A 26,153-nucleotide genomic window follows, 5' to 3' on the forward strand; every position below is an offset into this window, starting at 1 on the left:
TTCACATTCAGCTGCAGTTGCAAACTGGGCGGAATTGATTTAAACCGATCATCTCATATTGATATATATACCCTGAATTTATCGAAACCGCTGTTATCCTCGAATTGAAGCATTTGTATGTCGATTATTCCACCTACCGGTTCTCCAGATCTATACAGTTCTCCCGAGAGGGTAGCCCCCAACCCCCGTCAAGAACGAAACTATTCATCTTGGGAATATCTAGCTAAAGATAGAAACCCCCGCTCCTCACCCCCATAACCGAAGCTTGAAAGGAGGCACCTGCATCACGCTCTTGGATACTCCGTACACAACACAACCTCCCCAAAACAGCCACCGGTAACCATTTGCCCCAACACCCCAACCCTAAGAATAGAATCAAGCACACACCACACCGAAGCCAAAAGCACGGGACTCATACATATTAGAGGAATTTAGACTACAGATCGTCCCCTCCGATTGGGCACCCCACAGGCCTTCTCCAGTTCCTCGTATTCGCCTCATCCTTGGCTTCTCTAGAACTATCCGAAACGGGTAACAATCCCCCGTTCTAGCATAGATCTGGGTGTGCCGGGGGTGCTCGGGGCCATGTTATATCTCGCCATTGTGCAATCAGTGATCTTGCGCACCTGCAGTTTGGGGATTAGAGCGAGTGCCATAATCCGAGTGCCTGCATATTCTCTCCGTATCCCGCGGTCCATGACATGGTTGTTCGCAGATACTGCAGCCCTACATGCCAGGATCTGGCTATTTTTGGGGGCGATTACCTAGATTGTTGGGGATCCTTTCCTGCTCTTCACCCCCATTTCCCGTGTTCTTGTTGATATTCGAGTTGCGTTAATTGCTGCTCGCGGAAATTGCGATCAACGATCGTCCGAACTCGTATTTTCTATATTTATCTTTGCCTGCTTATTTGCGTTGCCCTGGCTCTTGATGTGGTTGCTCTCTTAGCAACGCACTAATTTCCTCATTTCTGAGGAATACGGATTTCGAATTGTCCAAAATGGAGATTTGGATTGAGAATATTCGCGTCTTCGATGGCACTCTTCATCGTGGTCGTGGTCCTTGCACTAACAGATGGTCAATGCCACTTCGGGTCGGCGTGTAGTCGGAATAGGAAGAGGAACTTGCAGCTAAGGTTGCATCTTACCTTGAGCTATTTTTGGCGTGAAGAAACGGGACATTCGCTTGATTACTTCGCTTAGACAACTTCTGTGCTTTTCGTCGTTGAGCGTATACCGTCATTGGAATTCGCTCTCAGATTGATGCTGAAATTGATTATATCTTCCTTGTTAGATACAGAGCAGAGGATACTGTGGTTTTACCTGTCAAATTCTCTCGTAGAGACTATATTCACTCTTCGACACCACTATGTACTCACTCAACGTCCTTCTATACTTCGCAGTGGAGATACACGTGACCGGTTTTCTGTCGATCACCTCACGTGATAATGACATAACCGCATTCCCGTTTTGGTAGGAAAGCAACCTCGATATCGACAACACAACACCTTCCATCCAATCCCCTTCAGCATCCATCAAGAACATTCAAAATGGCGGATGCAGGTGGCTGGAGCACCATCGAGTCAGATGAGGTACTATCACGCCCTCAATGTGTCTCAGCAGCGTACTAACACAACCCAGGGCCTCTTCACCTCTCTGATCGAGACACTCGGAGTACAAGAAACCCAATTCGAGGAGCTCATCTCCCTAGATGCAGACACAATCCGATCACTAGGGTAAGCAACGAGACCTCAGAAAATCCACAACCGCCCTCAAAACCAAGCTCTTGGAAACCCCCAACAAACAAACTCACCTAACCAAAATCCTCCTCCAAACAGCCCCGTCTACGGCGTAATCTTCCTCTTCAAATGGACCCGCGAAGCAGCCGGCGCCCGCGCCGAAGCCCCCCTCGACGGAACCTACGACCCAACCGCAACAGATAACAACGTCTTCTTCGCGGCGCAAACCATCCAAAACGCCTGCGGCACTCAAGCCATCCTCTCCGTAATCCTGAACCACGACAACCCGGCTTCCGCGCAACCCGCAATCCCGCTCGGCGGCGAGCTGCGCGCCTTCAAAGACTTCACAACGGGATTCCCGCCTGAGCTGCGCGGCGAAGCGCTGTCGAACTCAGAAGCGATCCGCAGCGCGCACAACAGCTTTGCGCGGGCGAGTCCGTTCGCAGACGAGACGGCTCGGCCGGCGGACGATGAGAAGGGCGCGGATGTTTACCATTTCATTGCGTATACGCCTGTCAATGGGACGTTGTATGAGCTTGATGGACTGCAGCCGCATCCTATTAGCCATGGGGCTTGTGATGTGGAGACGTTCCCGGAGAAGGTGATTGATGTTTTGCAGAGACGGATTGCGCGGTATCCGCCTGAGGAAACGCATTTTAATCTTATGGCCGTTGTGAGGGATCCGAGGGCTAGGGCTAGGGAGATTGGGGATGTGGAGACGCTTGAGAGGGAGGAGCGGAAGAGGGCTGCATGGCAGTGGGAGAATACGTTGCGGAGGTGTAATTTTGTTGGGTTTATTGGGGAGATTATGAAGGGGGTCGTTGGGATGAAGGAGAGTGATCCTGAGGGGAAGGCTTATGGGGAGTGGGTTGAGGGTGCGAAGAAGGAGACTAGGAAGAAGCTCGAGATGCGTCGGTAGAGGCTTCCATTTGTTTCTGCTTGTTCATTTTGCTTTTACCGCTGGCATTTCAGATACCCTTGAGATATGGATGAGGATCGGAATGAAATGAAGATATGGAAATGGTATTCGATGATGATGTTGAACCTCAACGCTATTGTAGTAGATACATGTAGGTGTGATAAATCACCTAGTTGACGCAGTGCTATGTACTGGCGTCCACATCGTAAGTCATGATGATGTGTATGGACAGAGTCTCCGTCCTGAAGATTATCGTTAATTCTCTTCCCCCCGATTGTCTAGTATTCGACAAGTCGCGACCTGACATGCTCCACCAGGGGCGCAGGCAGTTCCTCTGCTTTGACCAAGTTTAGTGACAGCAGATCCCCCCAGAAGAACATGACTCGATCCTGAGCATAAGCCAGGTAGTCAAAGTCACCTTCGTCTTCTTCATCAGCATCCCCATTCGTGGGTGTCTTAGTGTTATCGTCGTCCTCCTCGGCGTTCTGTCCGTTGCGGGCAGCGAGCATCTCGGCAATGCCTTCTTCCATGCCAGGTACCTTGGCCTGCACGATACCCCAGGCCACCCATTGTGCAGAGTTCATTACGCGCCACAACCGGGTTTGCTGCATGAGGAATCGTACCTCTGCGTCATGTTCCTCTTCCTTAAGTTGATCAGTTTGTGAAAGTCGAGAGCTAGGTCGATCAAGACCCTCGTCCAAGTCCAGCGGTGCAAACGCAACAGAATTACGAGCGCGAATGTTTGGCGAGGCTAGAGGTGAGATTGGTCCGCCAATGGCAGCAGGTCGGTGGGTGAGATAGGTTGACACGAAATGGTACTGCTGTTCTGGTGTGGGGTAGGCGCGGTTGTTGCAAGCCCACGAGCGCTCTTCGTCGTGGTAGTTGTAACACCACTCGGTCTGGTACAATTAGCATCCCTCTGGTTCAGTAATCGGGTTGGAAGACTCACGAAGTGGTTGGCGAACTCAAGTCCCGGTGTATTGGCAGAAGAGTACTCAAAGTCGATGACGACCAACTGCTTGTGTTCATTTGCAGGCAGAAGCAGCGGTGACTGGGTGGCGGGCTCCATACGAAGCAAATTGCCATATTGAGTCTGGACAGCAAGTTAGAAAATAGCGAAACACCACAGAGGGGTGTTCACTTACATCATTGTGCGCAAACACCAGTTGGCGCTTGATCTCGGCGATTCCACCAGAGTTGGCAACCAGCCAAAGACGGTAATTTTCTACGGCTTTGCGGAACACGGCCCATTTCACGCCGCAGACATAACCACGGCGACGCCATGGTTCCAATGCAGCCTTGGCCTCATTCTGAGGGGACTGTAGTTCTTTATCCAACCAGTTCATCACTTGCTCGCAACGGTCCACCCACTTATCCCAATTCTTGAAGATCATGGGTCCGCCTTCACGTTCCTCTTCGAGAAGGTCAATCCCATCATGCAATTCTCTCATTCGCTTGGCAACCTGCTTCGCCGTTTCAGGCATACGCAGCTCCTTCGGGGTCAGTGGGCGAGCCTCAAAGTACTCTTCGAATCGGCCATTCAGAAAGGTTCCTAGAATACGTGGGCCGATGTTCTTCTTGCCCAGGCGGCGAAGGATTTGTAATTCATTCTCTCGGTCAATGAGATGATCGACTTGAGGGCCATAGATACGCAACAGAAGCTTCCTGTAAGTCGAATTAGGTATGTATCCACAACAAAAGAAGAGCGGCTGTTCCAAACTTACGGCGGGGGCTTTCTTGAAACCAGTGTGTTGCTATCGGTCTTGGGAGGTGGCAGATTCTTTGGCGGCTTAACTACATACACAGCGTTGGTGAGGGCACCGCTGAGTCTGACCACTTCAATCTCTCCAGCCAGATCAGCGGGGACCTTGCGCCATCCTTTGAGTTGTAGAGTGTGCACAAGGCGAACGATCTCGGTCTTGAAGGTCGACCAAGCCTCTGCATCTTTCGCTTGTTTTACACTTGCGCTGGAGTCGGCGTTCTCTTCTACTGCAGTGCCACCGGTGTAGGCCAGGGTCTTTGTGTTGTCAAGGTAGGCCTCCACGCTTGGTGGGGGCGCCTCAACATCTGTAAAATCCGACTCGGATACAGATCCCCTTCGTAGGCCTCTGAGACGACGTCGGGATTGCCGTTTGACCGGTTGTCTGTGCGTCAAATTCTGTGTACTGCTGGATTGAGTGGTCGCATATTGGAGGAGAATCTTTTCCAGTTTATCCAGGGAAAATGAGCTCTCTGAGGTGTTCGAGCTGGGTCTTTCTAAAGGACCATCTTCTGTGGCTGAGTCATTTCGGTTTGTCGCGTGGGAGATTCCTTCGGATTTCCGTGCTTTACGATTCTGTCGTCTGAATTTCTCATGATGAAGCCATTCGTATACTTGGTGAAATAGGCCCTGCTGGTGATCTTCCTCGGGTCTGGTAGATTGCTCTCGGTTCTCGTCATAGTTGACTGATTGATCTTCCAGAGAAGGCATGGTGAAAATTGGTTGATAAGGTGGTCGCGCAATGGGCTTTTGGAATGTGCAAGCCCTACTGTTTCAGACGTGCCCGTCTGGCTGGGAGCCGATAACGGTTCCACTTGCGCGCAAGGCCTTGGTCAAAGAGCTGATATCCAAGTCCGTTGCCGTAGTAGATCAATCTGTTGGCAATTAGTACGGTTGAGATAGAGAAAGACGAATTGTTCGCGTGGGGTGATGGGGCGAGAGTTGAATCGCCTCCGATGAAGATAGGATTACAAGCAAGGGGACCGCGTGTAACTTATATGGCGGGGCGCAGAGCAATACAGTGGATTCCTTAATTACACGAGCGCCGCAAGAAGGACGTGCTGGAAAAGGATGGAGCCTACCTGCTATTTCGGGATTGGAAGTGTCGTTTTCGGTGAGGGAGTGCACGCGCAAGCCAAGACACGGAGGCTCAAGGGCTTATCTCTTAGCCACGCGACCAGTCGAAACCGCGATTCCTCTCAAGAAATAGAAACCCAGTCCAGGTCGAAACAATTATTGGAGACAAAAAGGAGAGGCCGAGGTGGGGGAATTAGTCGGACCGAAAACCACGGTTGAACAAGCGAACGGAAACGTCCCAGCGGTTTAGTGTTGCGGATCTGGTCCCTGGAATGCGACCCAACCCAATCCGTCTGACAGAATCTGGGGAAATTATCAAGGCCTGGAGAAGATCTCGAGCGCAAAACACCAAGAACACTGCAAAGCCAGTCCGGAGTGAGCTGAGCTCCTGATCGTGGTGGGGGAATTCAACAAAAAAAGATGTGGCGAAAAATTGGATGCTTATCGCTCAGGTGACTGTTTCGGGTGCCTGGCGGATCGGGCACTACTCCGTACACAATTGCGGTTCCTGACTCTCCCCAATTTAGGAACCCCTGACACAGAATAAAAATATACTTGTACGTTCGTCAGGGGATCTTCGAGAGGATCAGGCCACCTCCAGGGTTCATGGCGAATGACCGATAAGGATTTGGAGGGCTAAGTCGCTATCGAAACATGGGCCAGTCGCCAAACACCACACCGCAACGTTGGGAAGTCGCCGGTTCCAGCGGGACATGGCTCAATATAGGAATATGGCGCAGACGGCACTCCAATTGTCGCATGTGGGGGATAAGATGGCGCCAAAGGAAGCTTTTTGGACTCGGGAACCGAGGGCCTGGCCATCACCGGAGCAATCGGGAATCCTTTGGGTGAAGGGTACATGACATGTGAACACCGGACAAATCAGTATACTGTGGGAACCTCAAGCAGACTCCCATTGTGAATATTGGCTATGGCCGACGCAGAGAAGAAGTTGGGAGGTTGAAGGGAGGGGAGATGCATCTTGGGAGAGGGGAGTATGAGGGTAAATTACCGTATATGGTGGTCTACGTATTATTCCCTGTCACAATGCGCCCAAGTCAATTATTGTCTGTTGGATGCGAAAGGTCTTTTTTCTTCAATAGGTCGGACTCGTGCGACATTTTAGGGCGCATATACTACTACTCTATATTGCTACAACTATGGCTGGTTCAGAATCAGGTACGATCATCTCTCCGAGTATGCGACCTACTAGCAACTACGGACAGACCTTATACACTCGCCTCGGGCCTCGTATACCATATACCATGTGCTCCGTATGCAGGTCCATGTAGGGCTATTTCTACGGAGTACTCCGTAGGCATTCCTATGGATATGCCGAGTATGGCCTACTGCATAGAGAGCTACATGATTTCCCCTTCGCACCGGATCTCACAGACCAAACACACCAAATCCAGCTCCTCTACCATTCGCATAGTATTGGCCTCTCCTTGGGTGAACATGTTGATAAAAGAGTGATATGACTTGCCAACATTTCATTCTGTCGTTGACCTCGTATTCTGGATTTGGCTATGGAGACCCTCATAATATAGGCATGACCAGTCCAGACATCAATCAATAAAATGCCGGTACTCATCCCATGGCATCTGGTTCATTCCCTTAGCTCATAATACCAAGTTTGGGTATCTGGACGGAGTACGGAGAACTACCTACCTATGTAGGTACGATGAAAGAGGAATGTGCAAAAATCAGGATGGCGATGATTCCCAGTACGGAGTATCGTCATCCTATCGGCATCTCAGGCTGTCAAGGTATGCACGTAGACATGTAACCCTTTGCGTGTCTTGACCAGCTGCAAGTATTCAGAGATTTTTTCAGGTAATGACGAGCTGCCATGATTGGCATACTGGTTGCCATAATTACTTCCCTTGTCCTGCTATGTCTTTAGACAAGGATCATATACTACCGAACGAAACAGTATGATTGGTTGCCCCAGCTTCCACCCTCATGACTATGGGGTCATGCTCGATAACCTGATCAAGATCAATCGACCAAACATACGGTGGACACAATGAGTCCGCGCACAGTCTTCGTTGAGCTATGTGCAATTGACTAGTTACTAGATGTGATTTTTAAGACCATCTACAATTGCCTTGGCAAGCCACCCCTATTTATTGTCGATTTGCGACCATTGAGATATCATGTGTGCGATCTGCAATCGTGAAGTTGCAGAGCCACTATACAAGAGCTCAAAGCTGTTTCAATACTCCGTACAGTGTTCCTAAAGCTCAAGACGTTTCTTTTCGTTGGACATGATACAACGAGTATCTTGTTACAATGGACAGTTCTATGAAATAGCCCTGACTTCACGCGTCTTGGGTCTCGCTTGCATGGAGTTGGATGAAATATTTGGTCCTGGTACGTCTCCAGCCATCGTTCGCCATCTATTTTTAGAGCATGGAGAGGCATTTCTTCAACAGATGTCCTACACCTCTACTGTTATCAAAGGGATCTTTCATCTATACCCACCAGCTGGAACAGCGCGCTATTCGAACCCCAAAACTGGTATGATGGTTCGGCTACCGAGTAGTCAAGATGTTTGTCTGGCTGGTATGGTGCTTTATAACTGCGCGAGTATCATACAATGTGACAGCGCTGTGTATGGTGATACAAGCGATCAGTTCATCCCCGAGCGCTTGTTGGAAGCCGATATTACTATACCGGTGAGTGCTTGGCGACCATTTGAGCGCGGGCCACGAAGCTGCGTTGGGGAAGAGCTTGCAAATTCCGAAGCTCTTGTGATTGTGGCATGTGCAGCGCGTCGATATGACTGGGAGAAGGTAGGACTTGGGGCAATCAAGCGAGATGGGTCAGGTGTGCCGATTGAAAAAGCCAAATGGGCAATACGAAGTCCAGTCAGTACTGTATAATGTACTCCGTACGGAGTACTCCGTACTCCGTATCTACTCAAGAGCTATCCCCGGAAGTAGGTATATTTACTAACCAAGTCCAAACCTTAGAAATCACCTCCATGCCAGTGGATGGAATGAGGATGCGAGTCAAAACAGCAAAAGCATAGTATCCGATATTTCAATGTTTGGATCCATTATAATACAGAACGAAAATATCTACCCCCGTACGGCACAAAACCTTAGAAAAGACGCCCGTTGACAGTTCTCTAGTCTTGTGAAGGGGGATGGTGGGGATGGCCGGACGTATTGTGAGACATTTGATGCTGCCAAGGGGTCCTTTTCGGATAATTTTGGAGTAACTCCGGAGGGCTTGGATGGTGAAGAGAGAAAGAGACAACCCAAGGATCAGACTTGTTGGGCTGAAAAGGCAAATGAACACCTTGAAGGACTGTTAAGCGACTAGCGGCATTATATCATCGAGGCGTTTTCTTCTGCAAAAGCCAAGTCGCTGGATAGGTCTACATAATACCTCGTAAAAACACTCAATAAATCATGTACAGCAACTAATAATGCGAAAATATATACGGAGTACTCCGTACGGAGTAGCTTACACCCGTGACCACAAAGCAAGGGAGAGGAGGGTGATAAGACGGATCCATAGGCAAATGCAATACGCCACAAGGCGTCTAAAAGCAGAGGCTCGATTGAGGACTTGAAGCCCCGCGACTACAGTACATACTGCGTACGAGAGCTGCTTTTCTCCCGTATTCCGAGTCTCACCCCGGATCGAAATCGGCATAGCTGATCACCGATCATCCACGCCAGACCCACACACTCACGCCAAGCAGGCGAAATTGTAATCCGAGTCAATGTGGAGAGACCGAGTGAAACCCATTCACTGAGAGCCGGGAGGGGCTTTAAGCGTCTCTATATTTAGGATCTTCTGTGTCGTCAACGGCATGACGGAACGTCCTTCCTGATTGGTATAAAACCCTCACAACCCACGTCCCCTTTCGATCCCACAACTTTTATTTCAGACAATTCTCTACCTAACTTCCTATCTCCTTACCATTCGAACTCCAAAATGAAGTTCACAACTGCAATCATTGCCACCCTGGTCGGAACCAGCACTGCCTTGTTCGACAAGGACCAGCGTACGCAATTTTATACCCCCACCGCGCCGTAACCTCGGCTCCAAAAGAGCCTTCAACTAACAATGTAATTTACTGAATAGCCTGGGGCAAGCGTGACTATTCCTGCGTGAATGTCTACCAGGGCATCCCGGATAACTCAACCGTCGTCGCTGGTCAAACCGTCAACGTGCGCTTCAACCGCAAGCCCACCGGACGCTGCACGGATCCATTGACTCAATACCCCGGCGACGACTACAGCGTCTGGCTGTACAATAACCCCGTCCGCAACAGGGATATTATCTCTTTCGATCAGTCAATCAAGATTACCGATGGTATTAAGGAGAAGGCGGGTCACGTTGCTGTCACTATTCCCAAGGACTTGCCTCAGGTCAAGGATGGCTCGGTTTGGTATTTGCGGGTTGGAACTACTCTCTCAACTGCGCCTCAGGTATGCTTCTTTCTTGTTTTTGGTTTTGTTTCTTCTTCGAATCATTTGAGTCGGGGTTGTGTTCATCTTGGCTTTTCTTCCCGCGGTTGGTTGCAGACGCTAATTGATGTAGATGCCCTCCTTGTTCAACGCCGCTGGACCATTCACCGTTACTCGCTCATAAGTCACTTGGGCTTGGGTTAGAACTTTGTTCGGTTTGGAGAGGGTACCTGCATATGTATAATGATAGTTGCATCACTGCGATCTCAGCAAGTCCTATGGTTGAGATAAATTGAAGCGTATGTATATTCATTTGAGCTAGGCTCCTATGGTCTGGAAAAACACCGTACCATCCCGTCTTTGTTCGGATAAAATAAATACTTAGTTCTTGGGTACCACCCCGTAAGGTGTTCATGCCGCCCCAGGCTCAATCACGGAACGAAACACTAAAGACCTTGTAACCATTGACAGGGTTACTCTTCTGGTCATTAAAATTCAAGTGTCCTAGCCGGTCAATATCCATATATTCCCCTCGCTCCATAAATTGCATGGTGTAGCCAAGGCCACGACCTAAGAATGCCAATTTCACATGAGCTGCATTTCCGCTTTGGCTCTGGGGAAGCAAAGTGCCACTCGTGCCAACCCAACGGCCATCTAGCGCGCTGGAGATCGTAAATATATGGCTCTCCTCATCATGGGTATAGTGGATCACCCAACGCTGCGATTTATCATTGTGTTGGGGGCTTGCAGGACTGGAACCAAGGCTATCACCGTGGCTTGGGTTTGTGATGGCTGCTCCATTCTTCTCGAAGACAAGATAACGGCCCTCGGTGAGATGTCCTATCACCTCTTTAAAGCCCTCTTCAAACCATAAGGCATTGGTATCTGTTGCATTTCCCTGCTCTCCATAGGGGACATCAGGTCGGGTCTGCTTGTGCCGAGATCGACAATTAGATGTACCAGTATAATCGCCCTTTTCGTTGGTGTCCACTGTTCCAGCATCGGGAAGCCGAGGAAGAGAGTAGTCTGGGTGATCAAAGTCAAGAGCATTGACAAGATTAGACATGTGATTGCGTCGCCAGGGGACCATTTGGTCTGTTGTGATATTTTCGTGTCCGCGGGCGGTCAGCCATTCTTCAACGAAGAGGATCTGAGAGTTATGATCTGCGCGTTCGGTAAAAACGCGGTTTCCTCGAGTCCAGGGTGAGACCATATAAAAAGGGACTCGGAAACCAGGCCCTACAAAAATATCGGAGAACAGGCCTAGGGGATCCTCCATCCATTCTCCCGGAGTATTCTTAGGGGAATGGAAGGGAGTGACGTGGTCGCCAAATCCACCGGTCTCGTCAAAGCTGATCATCAGAAGAGTGGAGTTGTATTTCGGGCTGCTGGTAACAGCATCAACCACATTCTTCTGAAGCCAGCCTCCATCCTTCGGCATATACGGCGGATGCTCTGATAGTTCGGCCGGGCCGACGATGAAACTGACCTCAGGCAATGTTCCATTGGCTGCAGCCTGGTAGAAAGAATCAAGGCCAACAAAAGACATGCCCTTTTTAGCCAACGGGCTATTCTTAGGGGCGTTTTGAAATTGCTGGAACCAAGCCAAAGGGTTATCGTCGAAATTGTTTGCGCCTTGGAAGAGTTGCCAGGAGACCCCTGCTTCTTCATAGAAATCATAAACAGTCTTCCATTTCAGCGGGTAACAGTTAATACCATGGTTGTCGCAGCCTAGGCACGTTAGTCAAATCATATCCTAGCCCAAAGAAAGTCCCAACCGAACACGCAATAAATCTAGGTTGAAGAACGGCTAAATAAAACACACCTGGTATCTCGTTGTTGTCGATATATACACCACCCTGGTCCTTGCTCTGGGGGCCACCAGGAACATTGATGGAACCGCTAACTAAAGTGACTCGGTTAGGGTTTGTGGCAGTAATTTGGCTTTCCTATATAAATCAGCCTCCGAGTTCTCCGAGAAAGTCAACCTTGTTTCACGCACCTGGTACATGTCTCCCGCTGTCCAACCTTCCGCGATAGCAAACTGGACCGGAATGTCTTGCCGTTTCAGATATCCCCAGCTCCAGGGAGTATTTTTGGTCACCCAGTGATTGTTCAACCCATTATTCAGGGATTGCTGGTTCTCCTGGTACCCGTTACTACCCGCCACCATACACTGGATGGCATCATGCCAGTCACCGCCTTGATGGCCAAGATACCAGGGGAGCAATGTCTTGGTCTTGTTTGACTGGGACGGCTCGACTAGTCTGAGAAATATTAGAGCCAGCCATTGCCGTGGGCCTTCGCTGTCGACCACTTACTGATGCCAGACCGAATTTCCATCGGAGTTCACCTGAACATTAGGATCATTAAAGCCGCGGACTCCAGGCATAGTGCCAAAATACTGTGATTCCATTAGCACGAAGTAGACCTTGGGTAGGGTAAAGCGCACGGTGTCCCACGAGCGATTCTCTTGCATGAAAATGACAACATGCTCAATGTCTTTCAAAGACCCCCCAGATACGAGACAAGTTTCCCACAATATCACAAGAGTGATGAAAATTGGCAATTTGAACGCCATAATGTGGTGATAGGAGCGATGAGATAGAGGGGGAAATCCAACAGCGGAATGCCTTGTTTAAGTACCATCCACGAGAGAAGCTACGAATCGCGAGGAGAGTCCAATATGCACCATGGACGTGGACCTGTGGATTGCCCCACGAGGTTCAAGACTCCATCACATGGGCAGGCCAAGGTTTGTTCTCTCATGGCAACTCCAGACAGAAAAGATAAATCGGTCGGAGATTGAGAAGACAGGGGTGGGCATTCTTAGGGAGTCATGCTGATCATCACCAATGTTGGACAACGGAGACACGTCGGCAGAAGGGGAAGCACAGTGGAAGCCTACCGACGGAGTGTGTTGTTGATCCAATCTGATATGCGGGTGGCTCCACGTGAAGCTTTGGTCCCAAGGTTCGGGCCAACGCCTAAAGTTTAAACGGGAAAGAGCACTTTCGGCAGGAACGATATACTTAGAGGTACTTCTTAATGCAACATCTCCATTTAACCCCCCTCCCTGGACACATACCTTCACGAACTATCGAGATACTAATTGTTCTAGACTCATTCTGATTTGTTCGACCAGGGCACGTGGCTTGCATGAGTTTCTGTAAGGTCGCATCGAACGTCGATTCAGACGTGCATTCCCCCTAGCAGCAAGGGTGGAATGAGATCATCACTTGGATTCTCTTCCCCTCCAACCTTGATCTTACCCACATAACTACATTTCTACGAGGTCAATGGTCTGTACACGGCTTCGTTGCTAATAGACTATGCCGCCGCGGAGCCCGTGTCAGGAAACTGCCCGCAATCCAGAACGAGTGGCCTTTCGATCGAAACCCGAGCTGCCACATCGGCCTTGGCCAATTTTGAGCTGCGTATTGGTTGCAAGTTTCCTGATTGGACTGTCATATTTGCTCCAATCGACTCTTATCTCACTGGTTCCCTTAATCTTACCTGGGCGGCATCATCAACATCCCCAACCAGATGATCCCACTGCTATTCGGCCGCGGATAGAACTTCACCCAGAGGATCATATCTACCGGGCCCCGGCGACCCAATATTTGGATTGGAGTGTGACCTCGAGTCATCGGAGGCCAGATGGTGTACTGAAGCGGGTCTATCTCATCAATGGTGTGCAGAAGAATTTCACCAATATGGCGATTGCCGATCTGACCGGAGGATATCGAACTAGACTTGTTCCCTGGACCGACGGTGGAGGGCCGCTCTGGTGACACCTTGATCATTACTGTTACGAATACCTTGCCTGAAGAGTCAATTGCTCTCCATTGGCACGGCCTCCATGTGACTAGTAAATATCTCTGTGAGCGGTATTCACAAAGTGTCAGGGCTAACGGAGTTAGATGTCATGGATGGAGCGGTCGGAGTTTCACAATGTCCCATAACGCCGGGGAAGCAATTCATCTATAACTTGACAATTCCATCCGATCAGAGTGGTACGTTCTGGTACCATGCTCATTCGGGGGTTTCGCGGGCAGATGGCCTTTATGGTGGATTGGTCGTCCATACGCCGGCTTCCAAATCGACCCTTCGGGGCCTGGATTCCCGAGGTCACGATAATTTTCCTAGTCATACCCCCGAAAATGAGCTTTTACTCCTCATCGGAGACTGGTATCACGGCCCTGCTAGTGATATTCTAGATTGGTATATGGACCCGGGGAATTTCGGGAACGAGGTGTGTTTGATGTGCGGTTGCAGTATGTTAGCTAACACCGAAATTAGCCTGTTCCTGATTCCTTAGTTATCAATGGAGCCGGAGTTTTTGATTGCATGATGGCTGTCCCTGCTCGGCCGTTGGACTGCATTGATCAACAAGTGAAACCTTCGTCTCTCGAGCTAGATCTTCAAACAACCTATCGAATTCGCGTGGTCAACACCGGGTATGTGGTAGCAAAATAGAAGCGAAAAGGAGCTCCTAGCTGAACAACTGCCAGTTCTCTAGCTGGATTCAGCCTCATATTTAACCGCCATGCTTTGGACCTACTTCAGGTAGATGCTGTCGATGTGGCACCACCCAGAGAGACGAATGTAAACTCGGTCGGTATACTCTTTCCTGGACAACGCATGGACTTTATCCTTCGGCCCTTATCACGGAAGTCCAAAGGGCAGTCATCAATGATGGTTCAATTGGATCAAGAGTATGATCAGTCAACCACCACACAAAGCAGTAATCTTTGCTAATATTCTCACCAGTTGCTTTAAATACTCCAATCCAGCATTGACACCAAATCAGACATTTTCGCTCAATCATCGCTCTGACATAACGAGAGAATCCAAGATCAACACCCACCATCTCAACCTCGAAGAAGTGCCTTCTGCGCCATCCATCGTCAATTCCATCCCTCGCAAAGCACAACAAACTCATGTGGTCTATACTAAGATCCAAAAGTTGGCCCAGTATTCCAACAAACCCTTCGGCCATTTCAATCAAACCACCTGGAAGCCCCAGCAAAGTCCGCCCGCTCCACTTATCTCTCTACCTCGAAATCAGTGGGATAAAAACCAGCTCACGATAACCACAGGCCCGGAGCCTGCATGGGTAGACTTGATCATCAATAATCTGGATGAAGGTTCCCACCCTTTCCACCTGGTAAGATCCCCATCCCTATTCCGTACCCCGGGGCTACACTGAGACGGATCTATTGTAGCACGGACATCATTTCTACATACTTGCAGTCCACCAAGCCGACTTCGGCTGGGGTTCCTACAACCCCTTCACCGACGAGATCCCTCCACACCTGGAATCAAAATCAGAATCGAAAGACACAAACAATGCGCAGAAATCCAAAATCAACTCTGGTTTCCTGTACGACACATCCCGGGCCGCATTGCGTGATACGGTCAATATCCCAAGTCGCGGTTATGCAGTTCTCCGTTTCCGGGCGGATAACCCCGGCGTGTGGCTCCTGCATTGCCATATCATCTGGCACCTAGCGACGGGCATGGCTATGCTTGTGGATGTACAGGGCGACTTGGCGGGATTGGCTGCACATGTTAGTAGTGGGGAGCCGTGTCTTACTTGAGGCGGATTCAGGGGTAAAGGTAGGTCGGAGACCTCGGCAGCACCCTACAACTAGTCATACTGCTCCGTAGTCTATATCCGACTATTGACCAAAATATCACTAGAAACGCGCTCGATTTAATGGCTTTCCTCCACAGATAAGAATTTACCTACTCAAGAAATTGGTGACTAAAATTGATCTTGCGGATAATGCTTGATATTTTCTATACCAAAGAAAGTATGTACCGAATCTATAATTTTAGGATATCAAAGGTCGTGAAGAGGAAACAACAAATGGAGACCGAAGGGAAATGAAGGAAGGTAAATCCCAAAAAAAGGCAAAAAGCAAAAGGCAAAGCTAAAGCAGAAGAAAATGGAATGTACATAGGCCAAAAGCAAAAAAAAAAAAAAAGAAAAAAGAAAAAAGGAGAGAAAGGAGAGAAAGTCCAAGTCGCTAAACACGCTTGCCTTCGAAGCCTTCAGCAGGCCAACCCTGCAGGGTATCGCCATCCTCAACATGATCACCAGACAGGACAAGAGTATGCTCCAAAAGACAAGTATCCTGGCCCATCGAAGCACCAGACATCAAACGCGAGCCAGCGCGCAGAATACTCCGATCTCCAACCTTGAGGGTATGCAACTCGAACCCACCACGGGAGTTGACGTGGCACACCAAAGAGGCATCGTCAACAGCGACACGGTCACCAATAGTAAGGAGATCGGGTTCAGTAAAGTAAATACTGGGAGTTCCGTTGGAGTGAATCGCACAGTCCTTTCCGATGTTCGCACCAAGGAACTGGTAGTACCAGCTAACGTATGCGGATCCCGTAAGCATGGGCAGAAGGCCAGAGCCACCGTAACAGTCCTTGATAAGTGTCTCGCAAGATAGAAGGAATTGCCAGCGCTGGTTGTAGCTGCTCTTGTCCCAGTGGAAACTGCCTTCCTGGCGACGACCCATGATGGACCATTTGATGCAGATCACAACCGCGAGGGCGAGGAAGGCTTGTGCGCAACTGATTCCAGAGAGGATTGAAGCGAGCATGCCGTAGAGAACGAATGGGCGCCAGGGGCCTTGGGAGAATCCCACGGCGTCGCTGCCCTTCAGGGCGGCTTTGAGGGCCAAGAGGGAGAACACGACTCCGAGGAGCCAGTAGACGGTTGTAACAACGACGGAAAGAACGGAGTATATGACGATTTGCCAGATGCGGAGGACGTAGTAGTTGGCCTCGTGACGGTAGAAGGCGCGACCGAAGGGCTTACAGGTGTCTTTCTCACTGACCGAGGGAGCGGTCTGCTTCTCGTTGATGGTCTTCTCGTCAGGCTGTTTTTCATCTTCGCTGGAGCTGTTACCGCTGCTGGTTCCGACGACGGTGGGGGCGGTTGACATGGAGGTTGAAGTCGAGCTGGGGAACTGCACAGCATCACCTCCCTTGCTACCGGTCCAGACGCTGTTAGCTGCGTAGTTACCGTTCCGGCGGAGTAGACCACCAGAGCCGATCATGGCTTCACGACCGATGGTAGTACCGGGCAAAGCGACGACACGGTCGCCGACCATGGCGCCATCACCAATCACGATACGGTCACGACCGTAGCCATCAGAGGTGACGAGAGTCGAGCGAGAACCGAAGACAACATCATTACCGACCTCGATGAGATCAAAGTCCGGAAGAGCGGGACCAACACTGGGCCAGTAGACACGCTTGCCAACCTTACCACCAAGAGCGCGGATGGCCATCGAGACAAGCTCATAGTGACGACCAGCCAGACGGGTGAGTTCGTGAATATCGCCTGACGGCAGGATCTCGGCGAGTACAGCAGCCCGGATTTTCTGGCGAGTAGTCTGCTTTGAGGCAGCACCGGGCTGGGGCTTTCCGCAGATGAGATCGAGCAAGGACTTGACAATCCAGACAGCAGCGAAGAGCACAATCGGCCCACCGAGAGCACGGCAGATTCGTGCCGTGATGTGGAAGCCAATCCGCTGGCCATTGGTGTACCATTCGAGCGTGGCCATAAACATATCTTCTGTGGGAGCAGGGAACGAGCGCACCATTGGCACGAGCCCACCCATCCAAGTAAGACGACCAGCAACCCAGACGAGGATCTTGATAGGCTCAATCACGATGAGCTTCCAGATCCAATGCGGCTGAGGGATACGGGGAGTGAGCAAGTCACGGTAAGACTCGTCGGCGTCGTGGAGTTCCCAGCTGGACGAGTTGGGACCAATGCAGGTGTTCTCAGGGATAACAGCACCGGCGGCAACCATGGACTTGATTCCAACAGACGAGTCCTTGCCGATTCGGATGCGCTTCAGGAGCATAGATGTGTTACGCTCCACGGCAAAAGGACGGCATTGGGAACCAGTATCCAATACGACGTTGTCACCAATCTCGACCAAGTCATACTCACCCAGCTTGGCCGATGGGGCAAGAGTGACATTTCTGCCAATCTTCGCGCCGAGAAGACGATAGAACATTACACGAGACCAGTTCCACTTGTTGAACATGCCCTTTCCGCAGACTTGTAACGCCTTTTGAGTCAACCACCAACGGGTGTGGTATGGACCCCACATGGGAGACATACCCTCCTTGTAGCGACCGATGACAAGCCACTTGAAGATGATACCGCAACAGGGAAATACGATAATCGAAGCGACACGAGCGGACACCACAGCCAAGACAATCAGGACCAAACGACCGATGAGGACGTCTCGAATGGGGAATCTCCAAGAGCACTCGGCCACGACATATGCGAACACAAGCCACTGAAAAGCGCGCTTCATGGGATAAAAGAATGTAAGCGGGAAGAGATGCAAGAGCAATACAATTGGATTTGTGCTGCTGTATGTCTTCTCGCAACCAGGCAACTCAACTTCTCCTTGGTCGCCCTTAGCAGTCTTAGTCTCAACAGCCTCGGTGATCTTATGCTCAATAGCTCCAACGGTGCTGTGGTGGAAGAGAACATCACCAGCCAAGAAGATACCGAATTCGCGACGAAGCTGCGAAACCAGACGACCGGCGCTGAGACTATCGCCACCGGCAGCAAAAAAGTCTGTGATTGCATTGATATCCTGTGCTTCGCAAGACAACGCGACAGCAAATATCTCACGCACGCGGGTCTGGATAGACGTCAGGTCGCCGTCCGAGTTGCGGGCACGAATAGCGTCGTCGATGGCAGCCTGGTCAGGGTTTCCGAAGAAATCCAGAGGCATCGGACCTTGAAGGGGAATTATGCGACTGGGGATGAGGTAGCCATCCAGCTTTTCGTGGAGGTCGGTGGGTGTGAGATGAACATCATCCGGGTTCTCAACGAACAGAACAGCTTGCGCGAACCCATCGCGAGGGTTCTTGTGGATATGTACCTCGGGGGTCTTCGCCGCCTCAGTGAGAACCACGCGAATGAAATTCTCATCAATAATACACGCCTTCTTCGGGATTCCTGTGGTAAGTGGAGTACCGTTGGGTGGACACACGGCCTCGTAGTGTCGGTCTGCCAGTGGCGTGGTCGGGGTCAAAGGCTCTAACTCCAACCGCTGTGCAAGCTTGATACGCTGAATCTTGTTGTTCGACTTCGGTACACGGTCCATGTATACAACCACAGCGGGCCACTTGGGCTGGTGGAGAACCGGGTGCAGCGCCTCATGAATCTGGCGAAGATCCGGCCTCGTGCTGCCGGGAGTTGGGACGATAACCACACCGACGACTTCTTGCAGCACCTCATCGGGAACGGAAAAGGCCAGTGTCTCAGCAACGCGACCATACAAGGGGGATCCGGGGTGCTTGGCCGTGGCCAACACGGCATCCTCCACCTCGACGGGAGAGATAATTTCACCACCACGGTTGATAACCTCCTTACTCCGACCGGTGATATATAAGTAGTTGTCGGCATCGAGGTATCCCAAATCACCAGTGTCGAACCAGCCAGACTCATCGAATGCACTGGTATCGATTTTGCCATCGGCGGTCAAATATCCCTCGAAAGCAGGTGATCCACGAATGCAAATGTGTCCAAGCATTTCAGGTCGAGGAACAGGTGTACCGCTCTCGGTCAGAATTGCAACATCAGGGCCAACAATCTGTCCTGAAGTTCCATGGCGATCGAGAGTATAGTTCTTTGGTGGCGCAGCAATAGGCATGCATTCAGTCATACCATAACTGGGCAGGATGACACAGTTGAAGATATCACGAAGCTGCACGGCGAGCGTTGGAGGAAGACCAGCACCAGCGTTACAGATGAACTGAATTGCACTTTGCTTTCTAGCATCGGGGCGGTGCTCAGCTTCACCGAGAATCATTTGATGCATAGTGGGTGTGGCATAGTACCAGGTTGGAGTCATGTGAGGGCTTTGAACGGCATCCCAGAACATGCTGGGATCGAAAGAGGGACAGCAGATTGTGGCGCCGCCAGCGAGAATAGGAGAGAGGATACTGCGAACAATACCGCCACTGATTTTGTTAGTGTTTTCCTCGTTTAGACTTTGGGAGGGGGTGGATATACACATGGTTCAACGGCATCATGTTCAGACAGGTATCTGTCTCGGACAATTCTACCGACTCCATAGTGGCTATGGTACCCGCGATGAGGTTATAAGCTGTGATAGGAACTAGCTTCTTGGTACCACTGGTACCACTGGTGAAAAGGATAATGGAGATATCATCTCCAGAGTTAGGAGGGAGGTTTGATACTGTGCCAGAGGCATTGTGTGCAGAAATTACCCGGAAAGTCAAGTCTTCAAGCTGTTCAAGACCAAACACGGGTCGTTTACCGTTGTCCAGCTGCAACTTGCCTATGTCCGCGTCCAGCGCGACAACGGCATCAGCTTGCACCTGTTCGATATCCATCTGCAGCTGCTCCGGCACAGTGTTCGATGCCATTGGTACAATGGTGTACCTGTTGGAGATGGCAAGAACTGCAATTGCCATAATAGGGCCATTGGGCAAAATGACCGCAACACGAGGCTTTCCATGGCGGGAAAGGCCCATAGGTAGCTGGAAGCTCTGCACAAATTGGCGGATGGCATTATGGGACAGATTCCGGCCGGTGTTGGCGTCGATGAGACCAGCGCGAGAGTCGGTCCCTATTGCTTCAGCAATGCTAGGAGTAGCTTCTTTCATCTGTGCCCGAAGGCGAGCAATTGCTTCATTGTTTTTGGCCTTGAGAGGTTCTGGGAGGGATTTGTAGATGTCTTGAAAGGCGAGGATTAGGTGTCGGATGGGCCAGGGGCCAGAGTGTGAGGATAGTAGTTCGGAAAGGTGGTGTGCAGCGTCTGGTTGTGAAGCCTCATTTCGGAGGTGTACAAGCTGTTCCACGAGGCTGTCTGGTAGTTAGAATGGGACAAAAGAATGAAGATAAGAATAGGAGGATCATATCAAACATACAAATGTGCTGGCATATCCGCCATATTGTATACAGTATATGCCAAAGATCGAACCGTTGTTTGAAGACAGAACAGATCTATAGATGTACACCTATCGGACATTCGAATCTGGGCAGAGGGGCCTTTTACAACTTATAGGCTTTACATGTGCTTAGATAGCTAACACTGCTTTGATCCACCAGTAAATTGAAAATTACGATAGCCAACGTACATGGTACATCACAGACCCATTTGTGACAGTATGTTCTCCATGGGATTCACTAATTGGGTCAATTGCAAGAGGAGAGGGCCCGCATGGCATCCAGGTACTCAGCCTTGGCCAGGTCCTATGGAAAATTCCATTCATCGGAGATACAGGGGAAGGTGGAGCAACGACACCTCGGATTGGCAGTCCTCAGCCATGGCTTCAATGGTACAGCTGGGCTGAACATGGCGTGAGTGATTCCAGCCGATATCTCTGGAGAGGTCCGATTCCAGGTACAAGCTTTCGGTTTGCTGTTATTTCGTTTATTTCGTATAGCCATGGCGATATATCGCCCATTTCTCATCGTATAGCCCTGGCAGAACCTGGCAGACTTCGACTATCAGTTGTACGTGTACAATTGCTCACGATATTCTCCGACCTGCCACGACTATCGCCACGTGAAGTAGGTGTATTGCTCCGATCATCACGGATCGGCAGCTAGGGCCACAATTCACGTGGATCCACGACAGAGAATGTTGTCGACTATTGGCACTCGTGCCCCGTACGGAATCCATTCGGAGCTCTTGGCACAGCGCTTGGCACAGGAGAGTAACTGCTGTGGGCGATCCCTGAAAATCCTGCAAGCCCAAATATCAGTCCCCAGTCCACACGCGGCAAACCGCTAGGCCCACCGATCGTCAGGACCCGTCGGTACTGTGAAAAGATCCCCTGCCGGCTTACGTTCTGTCAGCCTTGCCGAGGTGGAGTTATCGCTGGAAAGTATCTAGGTAGCTAAGATTCCTTGTTATGGTGTTATGGTGTGCTCTCCGAATGACGTACTCCGGCACCGGAGCAGTCCGACGTTCGAAGTCCGATTTCTCGGGACACACACTCGCATCCCGATCGAGTTCCCGGATAATACGTTTTTTTGGCTCCAAGGTTATATGTTTCCATGGATATATCAATCCTGGGTTCATATAATCAAGATTCAATTTTGGATGGAAACTGAAAATGTCTGGAATTTGCGTTCTCGCCGAGAGTTCTGTCACATATGATGCATAAGTGCGGAGCTTGGTCAATCTGATACATCTATATACGTCGCGAGAGGATCTATGGACCAGGTGCATATCAGTTGCTCACAGACCAGAACACACGCGTTGTACAAAATGAAGTTTGATGTCAATTGGTCTGCAGGCAAAGATCCATGACGAGTCTGGACGGCAGTGGGTAATTCCCCACAGCTCCAGACGCCATCACAATCGATTCAAACTGAAACAACACACGGCCATCCCCCAGAGAACGCCATTCGGGCTCATATATATAGAACGATTATGACGTCCCGGATGGTGTACAGGCAGTTTGTCTCCCAAATTAAACAACTGCAGAATCGTGGGCCAGATTCTTCTGTTGCTCCTCGACCCACTTGGTACTGCAATAGGTCGCCACATTACGTGACCCCGAGCCTCAAACTTTGACTCCTTTTCGATTATCTTTTTCAATCTCCCCTATTACCCCTGGACTGCCATGTGCATGTGCATATGCATTGATGTACGGAGTGTAGAGCTATATAATGCTCCGTATATGCAAGTGGGCAATAGATTTTCAAGCCGAGGACGGGTCAATCCAGAAGACACCACCTCCCAGCCTCACGATGCAGTCGGAAAATAATTGCTGTGCGTGGCGACATCACATCGGAACCTTGAACTCTGTGTCCACATGGCAACATCAGGGTCCCAATCGGAGACGTCCTGCGCAAATTGTAGTCTTGGTTCATGGGGGTCTCCATTAGAGATTCCATAACCATAACTTCAACAAGCGCTCTAGGCGAATTGCTTATTTTGTGGAATTCTTTTTCGTTCCTCTTTTCGTTTTTTTCCCTTGATTTTGATTTTCTTGACTTTTTACACCACGTTCTCCAACTCTCCAAACCTCGGAAAGTTAGTGGAGTCCTCTCGGATCCCAGAACACGCCTGCCTCGGTAACAGTCGAAGAAACAAGCTTGAATAGATCAAGACTTTTTGGATCCATACTAAAAGTCTTAAAAAAAGGGGAGGGGGAGAGAGGGGGGCCAGAAGATCGCTTAGTATTTGACTACCAGATAGGCAAGATCTACACCACGGCAGAGGACCAGATCACCTATATTGCATCTTATCAGATTGTTTCAAGTAAACTGGGAAGGTCACCTCGGTAGTTGGAATGAAATCCTCTTTTACTTCCATCCCTCAGGGCAGTTGGGAGTCGCTCATCGAAAGCTTCGCTATGATCTCATTAACCCACCGGCGTACCCGCAATGGTGATCCCAGAGCTCCACCACCCCCACCGGCTTCATGGCCTCGCGTTGGCGATAATCTTATTTTGTAGCTTTGCCTTCGATCTTGGCATTGAAGCCTGGCTCTGTCACTATCATGTACAAGGGTCGTGTATACAACGTACATCTACTCACATGCACGTCGCACATCATCGTGTGGTTGAAATTCTTCGCCCACGTGGGACTTCAATATCAGTTTCTCCAATGATATTCTTCACACCAATTTCAATTCTCGTCATGGCTACATTGAGATAGCCTGCAACCTACAACATACAGAATTGGCGCCCATGCTGATCGTCTAGTATCTTATCTCGCATGCAGTGCTCGCTTCAGCTTTCCGCACACAATCATGCCACCCGGTCTCTCGGCTTCTAGCAAAACTGTGGGGCGTCAATGCAAGTCACTCAATGAAGCATGAGGGAACGTCAAAGGTATACGATCTACTCCGTACGGAACATATCCTTTCCTTCTTCAATGGATGATAAGAATCTGCTTCACGAACCCAGTCTTAGTCGGTTCGAGCCTACCATAATGTACTGCTTTGGGGGACTTGCACAGTGTCTATTTCAGCCGTGAAAGAGAGAGGGTCGAAGGAAACAATCACGCCATGAGCGTATCTATCTGCAATGACAGGACTATCAGTTTGAATTGTAGCCAGTGAGAACGCAAGATAGATCCCACGAGGATCCCCTGGAAGAATTGCACCAATGGCTACCTAACATGCACTTAGCATTCAATGGACAACGCGAAACGGCCGACAGGTGGTTCCACACGAGGACCTGCAGAAACTGCAAATGCTAGTCACCGAATGCTATGGGGCATATGTTGTATGCTCCGTATAATGACAACCTTCAGCGTTGAGCCATTTAATCTCCGATGAGGGTTTTACCGCCGATGTGGAATGACCAATTTCCTTCGGTGCCGCTCTTGACGAGAAAATTCAATCTGAACACCAATAAAGTTAGCCTTGTAGCCTTTGTTTCCACTAGATATGTCCGATTGACGGAGCTTGAAACAATGCTTGGCTTTAGGACAATCGGGCCGGTGTTGAAGTATGACGGCTGCGTGGGTTTGTATGGCATCGGGTTTCACATCTACAGAGAGGCAGGACTAGATATATGTTATCTATTGACAACACTGACATTGATGAACCAAAGTGGTCTAGCCCAATGGCACTAGGATATCTTCCATGATAATTCGAGGATGTGCAAGTTTCTCATAGACCATGGTGTGTGTCGGAGATCCTTCGGCCAGCATCACTAGAGAAAAGATATGATTGAAACCGTAATCTTTTTAACTTAGCTTAAGTGAATGCACCTGGAATAACCTCTGTACACGGAGATAAATACCTTGGAGACACACCATTGGTACAAGCACGTTTCTTATATATTTGGTACCAAAAGTGATTTGGTCGAAATGAGCTTAGGCTTCAACACGATAAATGATCTCACAGGTGGAAGAAATAGCCTGTTGATCTTCAGCACCGCTTGATAAATGATGCGTGAGTTACAACGTAGCGGTAAAACTGATTGAAATATTTCAATGAGGTAGCTATATTACTGGTCACTGACTGAGTCAGTCCCAGGCTACAAGGTACACGTTACAGATCAGATTCAACGCCACAATCAGATTACCAGATCTTCAACATCCACTGCCATTGAAGTGTTGCGTAAGTCTTCCCTTCCCTTGGACAATAATCGGGGCTAGGACCACGAAGGAGACAAGCAGAGACTGTGGAAATCCAGCTCTCTTGAGTAAAGATCCGCCTTCGCCCTTGGAAGCTTTCCGGGCTGTGGAACTGTCCAACGAGGTTGAGGGTGGACCTCCTTTGCCAGCTGAGTCCGGTCCTTTTTCGTGGCAGTTTTCTTCGCTTGGACTCCCCTTGTTTAACGCGACTGATCGTGCCCAATGGGAGTCTTCTCAAGAACCCTTCTTTAACCACGCTTCCCTTCCGAAGGTGGCAGTTACTTCGAAGCTCCACAAGACAACCTTATAGTAGTGTTCACATCGTCCATGAAAACGTTGGGATCTGTTGAGAGTTAGGACATGTGCTCGGCCCCTATTTCTCTTTGACCTCACGTTCCTGTGATGTAGGTCTCTTTCTTCTTTGGCCATTATCTGGAGACATTTGATCCCTCACTTATCAAAGCTTGCGTTGCGAACGATGTTATATTTGGAAATTTGCCGTGATCTCCCCGAACACAGGAACTGTGTTTGATGTTTCTATGGATTTTATCATCTGAAGAGATTCAACTGGGAATTAGGATACTGCAAAGAGTCCATGTTTATATCTTCTTTCAAGGCACAGTATATTAGCAGACAATACAAGCAAAAGTCTGGCTGATCTAGCGAAGACATCGTCCACGGGCATCCCCTATCAAATGAGTGACCGTAGTGATAAGGTTTATATTGAGCATGTACCCCTCCGCGAGACATTGGGGTTCTGGATTGTATGCAGTGGAGAATATGGCAGAGCTACGCATTGTTCCTCATGTCTCCATCGAGCCCCGGGGCCTTCTTATCGATGAGACTTGAGGATCGAAACAGATCGAATAGATCTGTCTGATGGGAAGCGCGGTGGGTCGCGCCTTCTGAGCGGCGAAAATATATCCATCGTCAACTATTGCAAAGATCATCGGCTACGTTATCATCCGTAAGATGACGGCCAAGACTGGGGCCAAATCGTATCATGATATTATGCGCAACCTTAGTCCTCTCAAGTGGACTTCGCGCCACCTTGATCTGGTGGGCTGTCGATTCGAGGACGTCGGAACTATCCCCGT

The 26,153-nt window shown here is 49.7% G+C and overlaps 6 protein-coding genes across 6 annotated transcripts; 3 read left to right on the top strand and 3 right to left on the bottom strand.

Annotated features, from left to right (window-relative positions):
- Window positions 1–1,549: 1,549 nt before the first annotated feature.
- N7457_009837 (putative 26S proteasome-associated ubiquitin C-terminal hydrolase) lies at window positions 1,550–2,657 on the top strand (the record flags this gene model as incomplete). Its single annotated transcript, XM_057180880.1, has 3 exons — window positions 1,550–1,591; window positions 1,641–1,735; window positions 1,838–2,657. 3 exons carry the CDS (start codon window positions 1,550–1,552, stop codon window positions 2,655–2,657), a joined length of 957 nt encoding a protein of 318 aa, XP_057029266.1.
- Window positions 2,658–2,935: 278 nt separating this feature from the next.
- Window positions 2,936–5,127, bottom strand: N7457_009838 (uncharacterized protein; the record flags this gene model as incomplete). Its single annotated transcript, XM_057180881.1, has 4 exons — window positions 2,936–3,556; window positions 3,607–3,750; window positions 3,803–4,322; window positions 4,382–5,127. The coding sequence occupies 4 exons, from the start codon at window positions 5,125–5,127 to the stop codon at window positions 2,936–2,938; spliced, it is 2,031 nt and encodes a 676-aa protein (XP_057029267.1).
- Window positions 5,128–9,447: 4,320 nt separating this feature from the next.
- N7457_009839 (uncharacterized protein) lies at window positions 9,448–10,107 on the top strand (the record flags this gene model as incomplete). The annotated part of the gene is made up of 3 exons (XM_057180882.1): window positions 9,448–9,517; window positions 9,598–9,944; window positions 10,057–10,107. The coding sequence occupies 3 exons, from the start codon at window positions 9,448–9,450 to the stop codon at window positions 10,105–10,107; spliced, it is 468 nt and encodes a 155-aa protein (XP_057029268.1).
- Window positions 10,108–10,350: 243 nt separating this feature from the next.
- N7457_009840 (nonhemolytic phospholipases C family protein) lies at window positions 10,351–12,504 on the bottom strand (the record flags this gene model as incomplete). Its single annotated transcript, XM_057180883.1, has 4 exons — window positions 10,351–11,654; window positions 11,749–11,872; window positions 11,926–12,190; window positions 12,245–12,504. The coding sequence occupies 4 exons, from the start codon at window positions 12,502–12,504 to the stop codon at window positions 10,351–10,353; spliced, it is 1,953 nt and encodes a 650-aa protein (XP_057029269.1).
- Window positions 12,505–13,255: 751 nt separating this feature from the next.
- On the top strand, window positions 13,256–15,526 carry N7457_009841 (uncharacterized protein; the record flags this gene model as incomplete). The annotated part of the gene is made up of 7 exons (XM_057180884.1): window positions 13,256–13,616; window positions 13,678–13,794; window positions 13,847–14,178; window positions 14,226–14,383; window positions 14,438–14,641; window positions 14,697–15,093; window positions 15,152–15,526. 7 exons carry the CDS (start codon window positions 13,256–13,258, stop codon window positions 15,524–15,526), a joined length of 1,944 nt encoding a protein of 647 aa, XP_057029270.1.
- A 432-nt stretch (window positions 15,527–15,958) lies between these two features.
- Window positions 15,959–20,902, bottom strand: N7457_009842 (non-ribosomal peptide synthetase; the record flags this gene model as incomplete). The annotated part of the gene is made up of 3 exons (XM_057180885.1): window positions 15,959–19,946; window positions 19,999–20,814; window positions 20,880–20,902. 3 exons carry the CDS (start codon window positions 20,900–20,902, stop codon window positions 15,959–15,961), a joined length of 4,827 nt encoding a protein of 1,608 aa, XP_057029271.1.
- Window positions 20,903–26,153: the final 5,251 nt, after the last annotated feature.

The sequence above is a fragment of the Penicillium paradoxum genome, assembly GCF_028828445.1.
Source record: "Penicillium paradoxum strain IBT 22861 chromosome Unknown utg000007l_segment0_segment0, whole genome shotgun sequence".
Taxonomy (NCBI): Eukaryota; Fungi; Ascomycota; class Eurotiomycetes; order Eurotiales; family Aspergillaceae; genus Penicillium; species Penicillium paradoxum.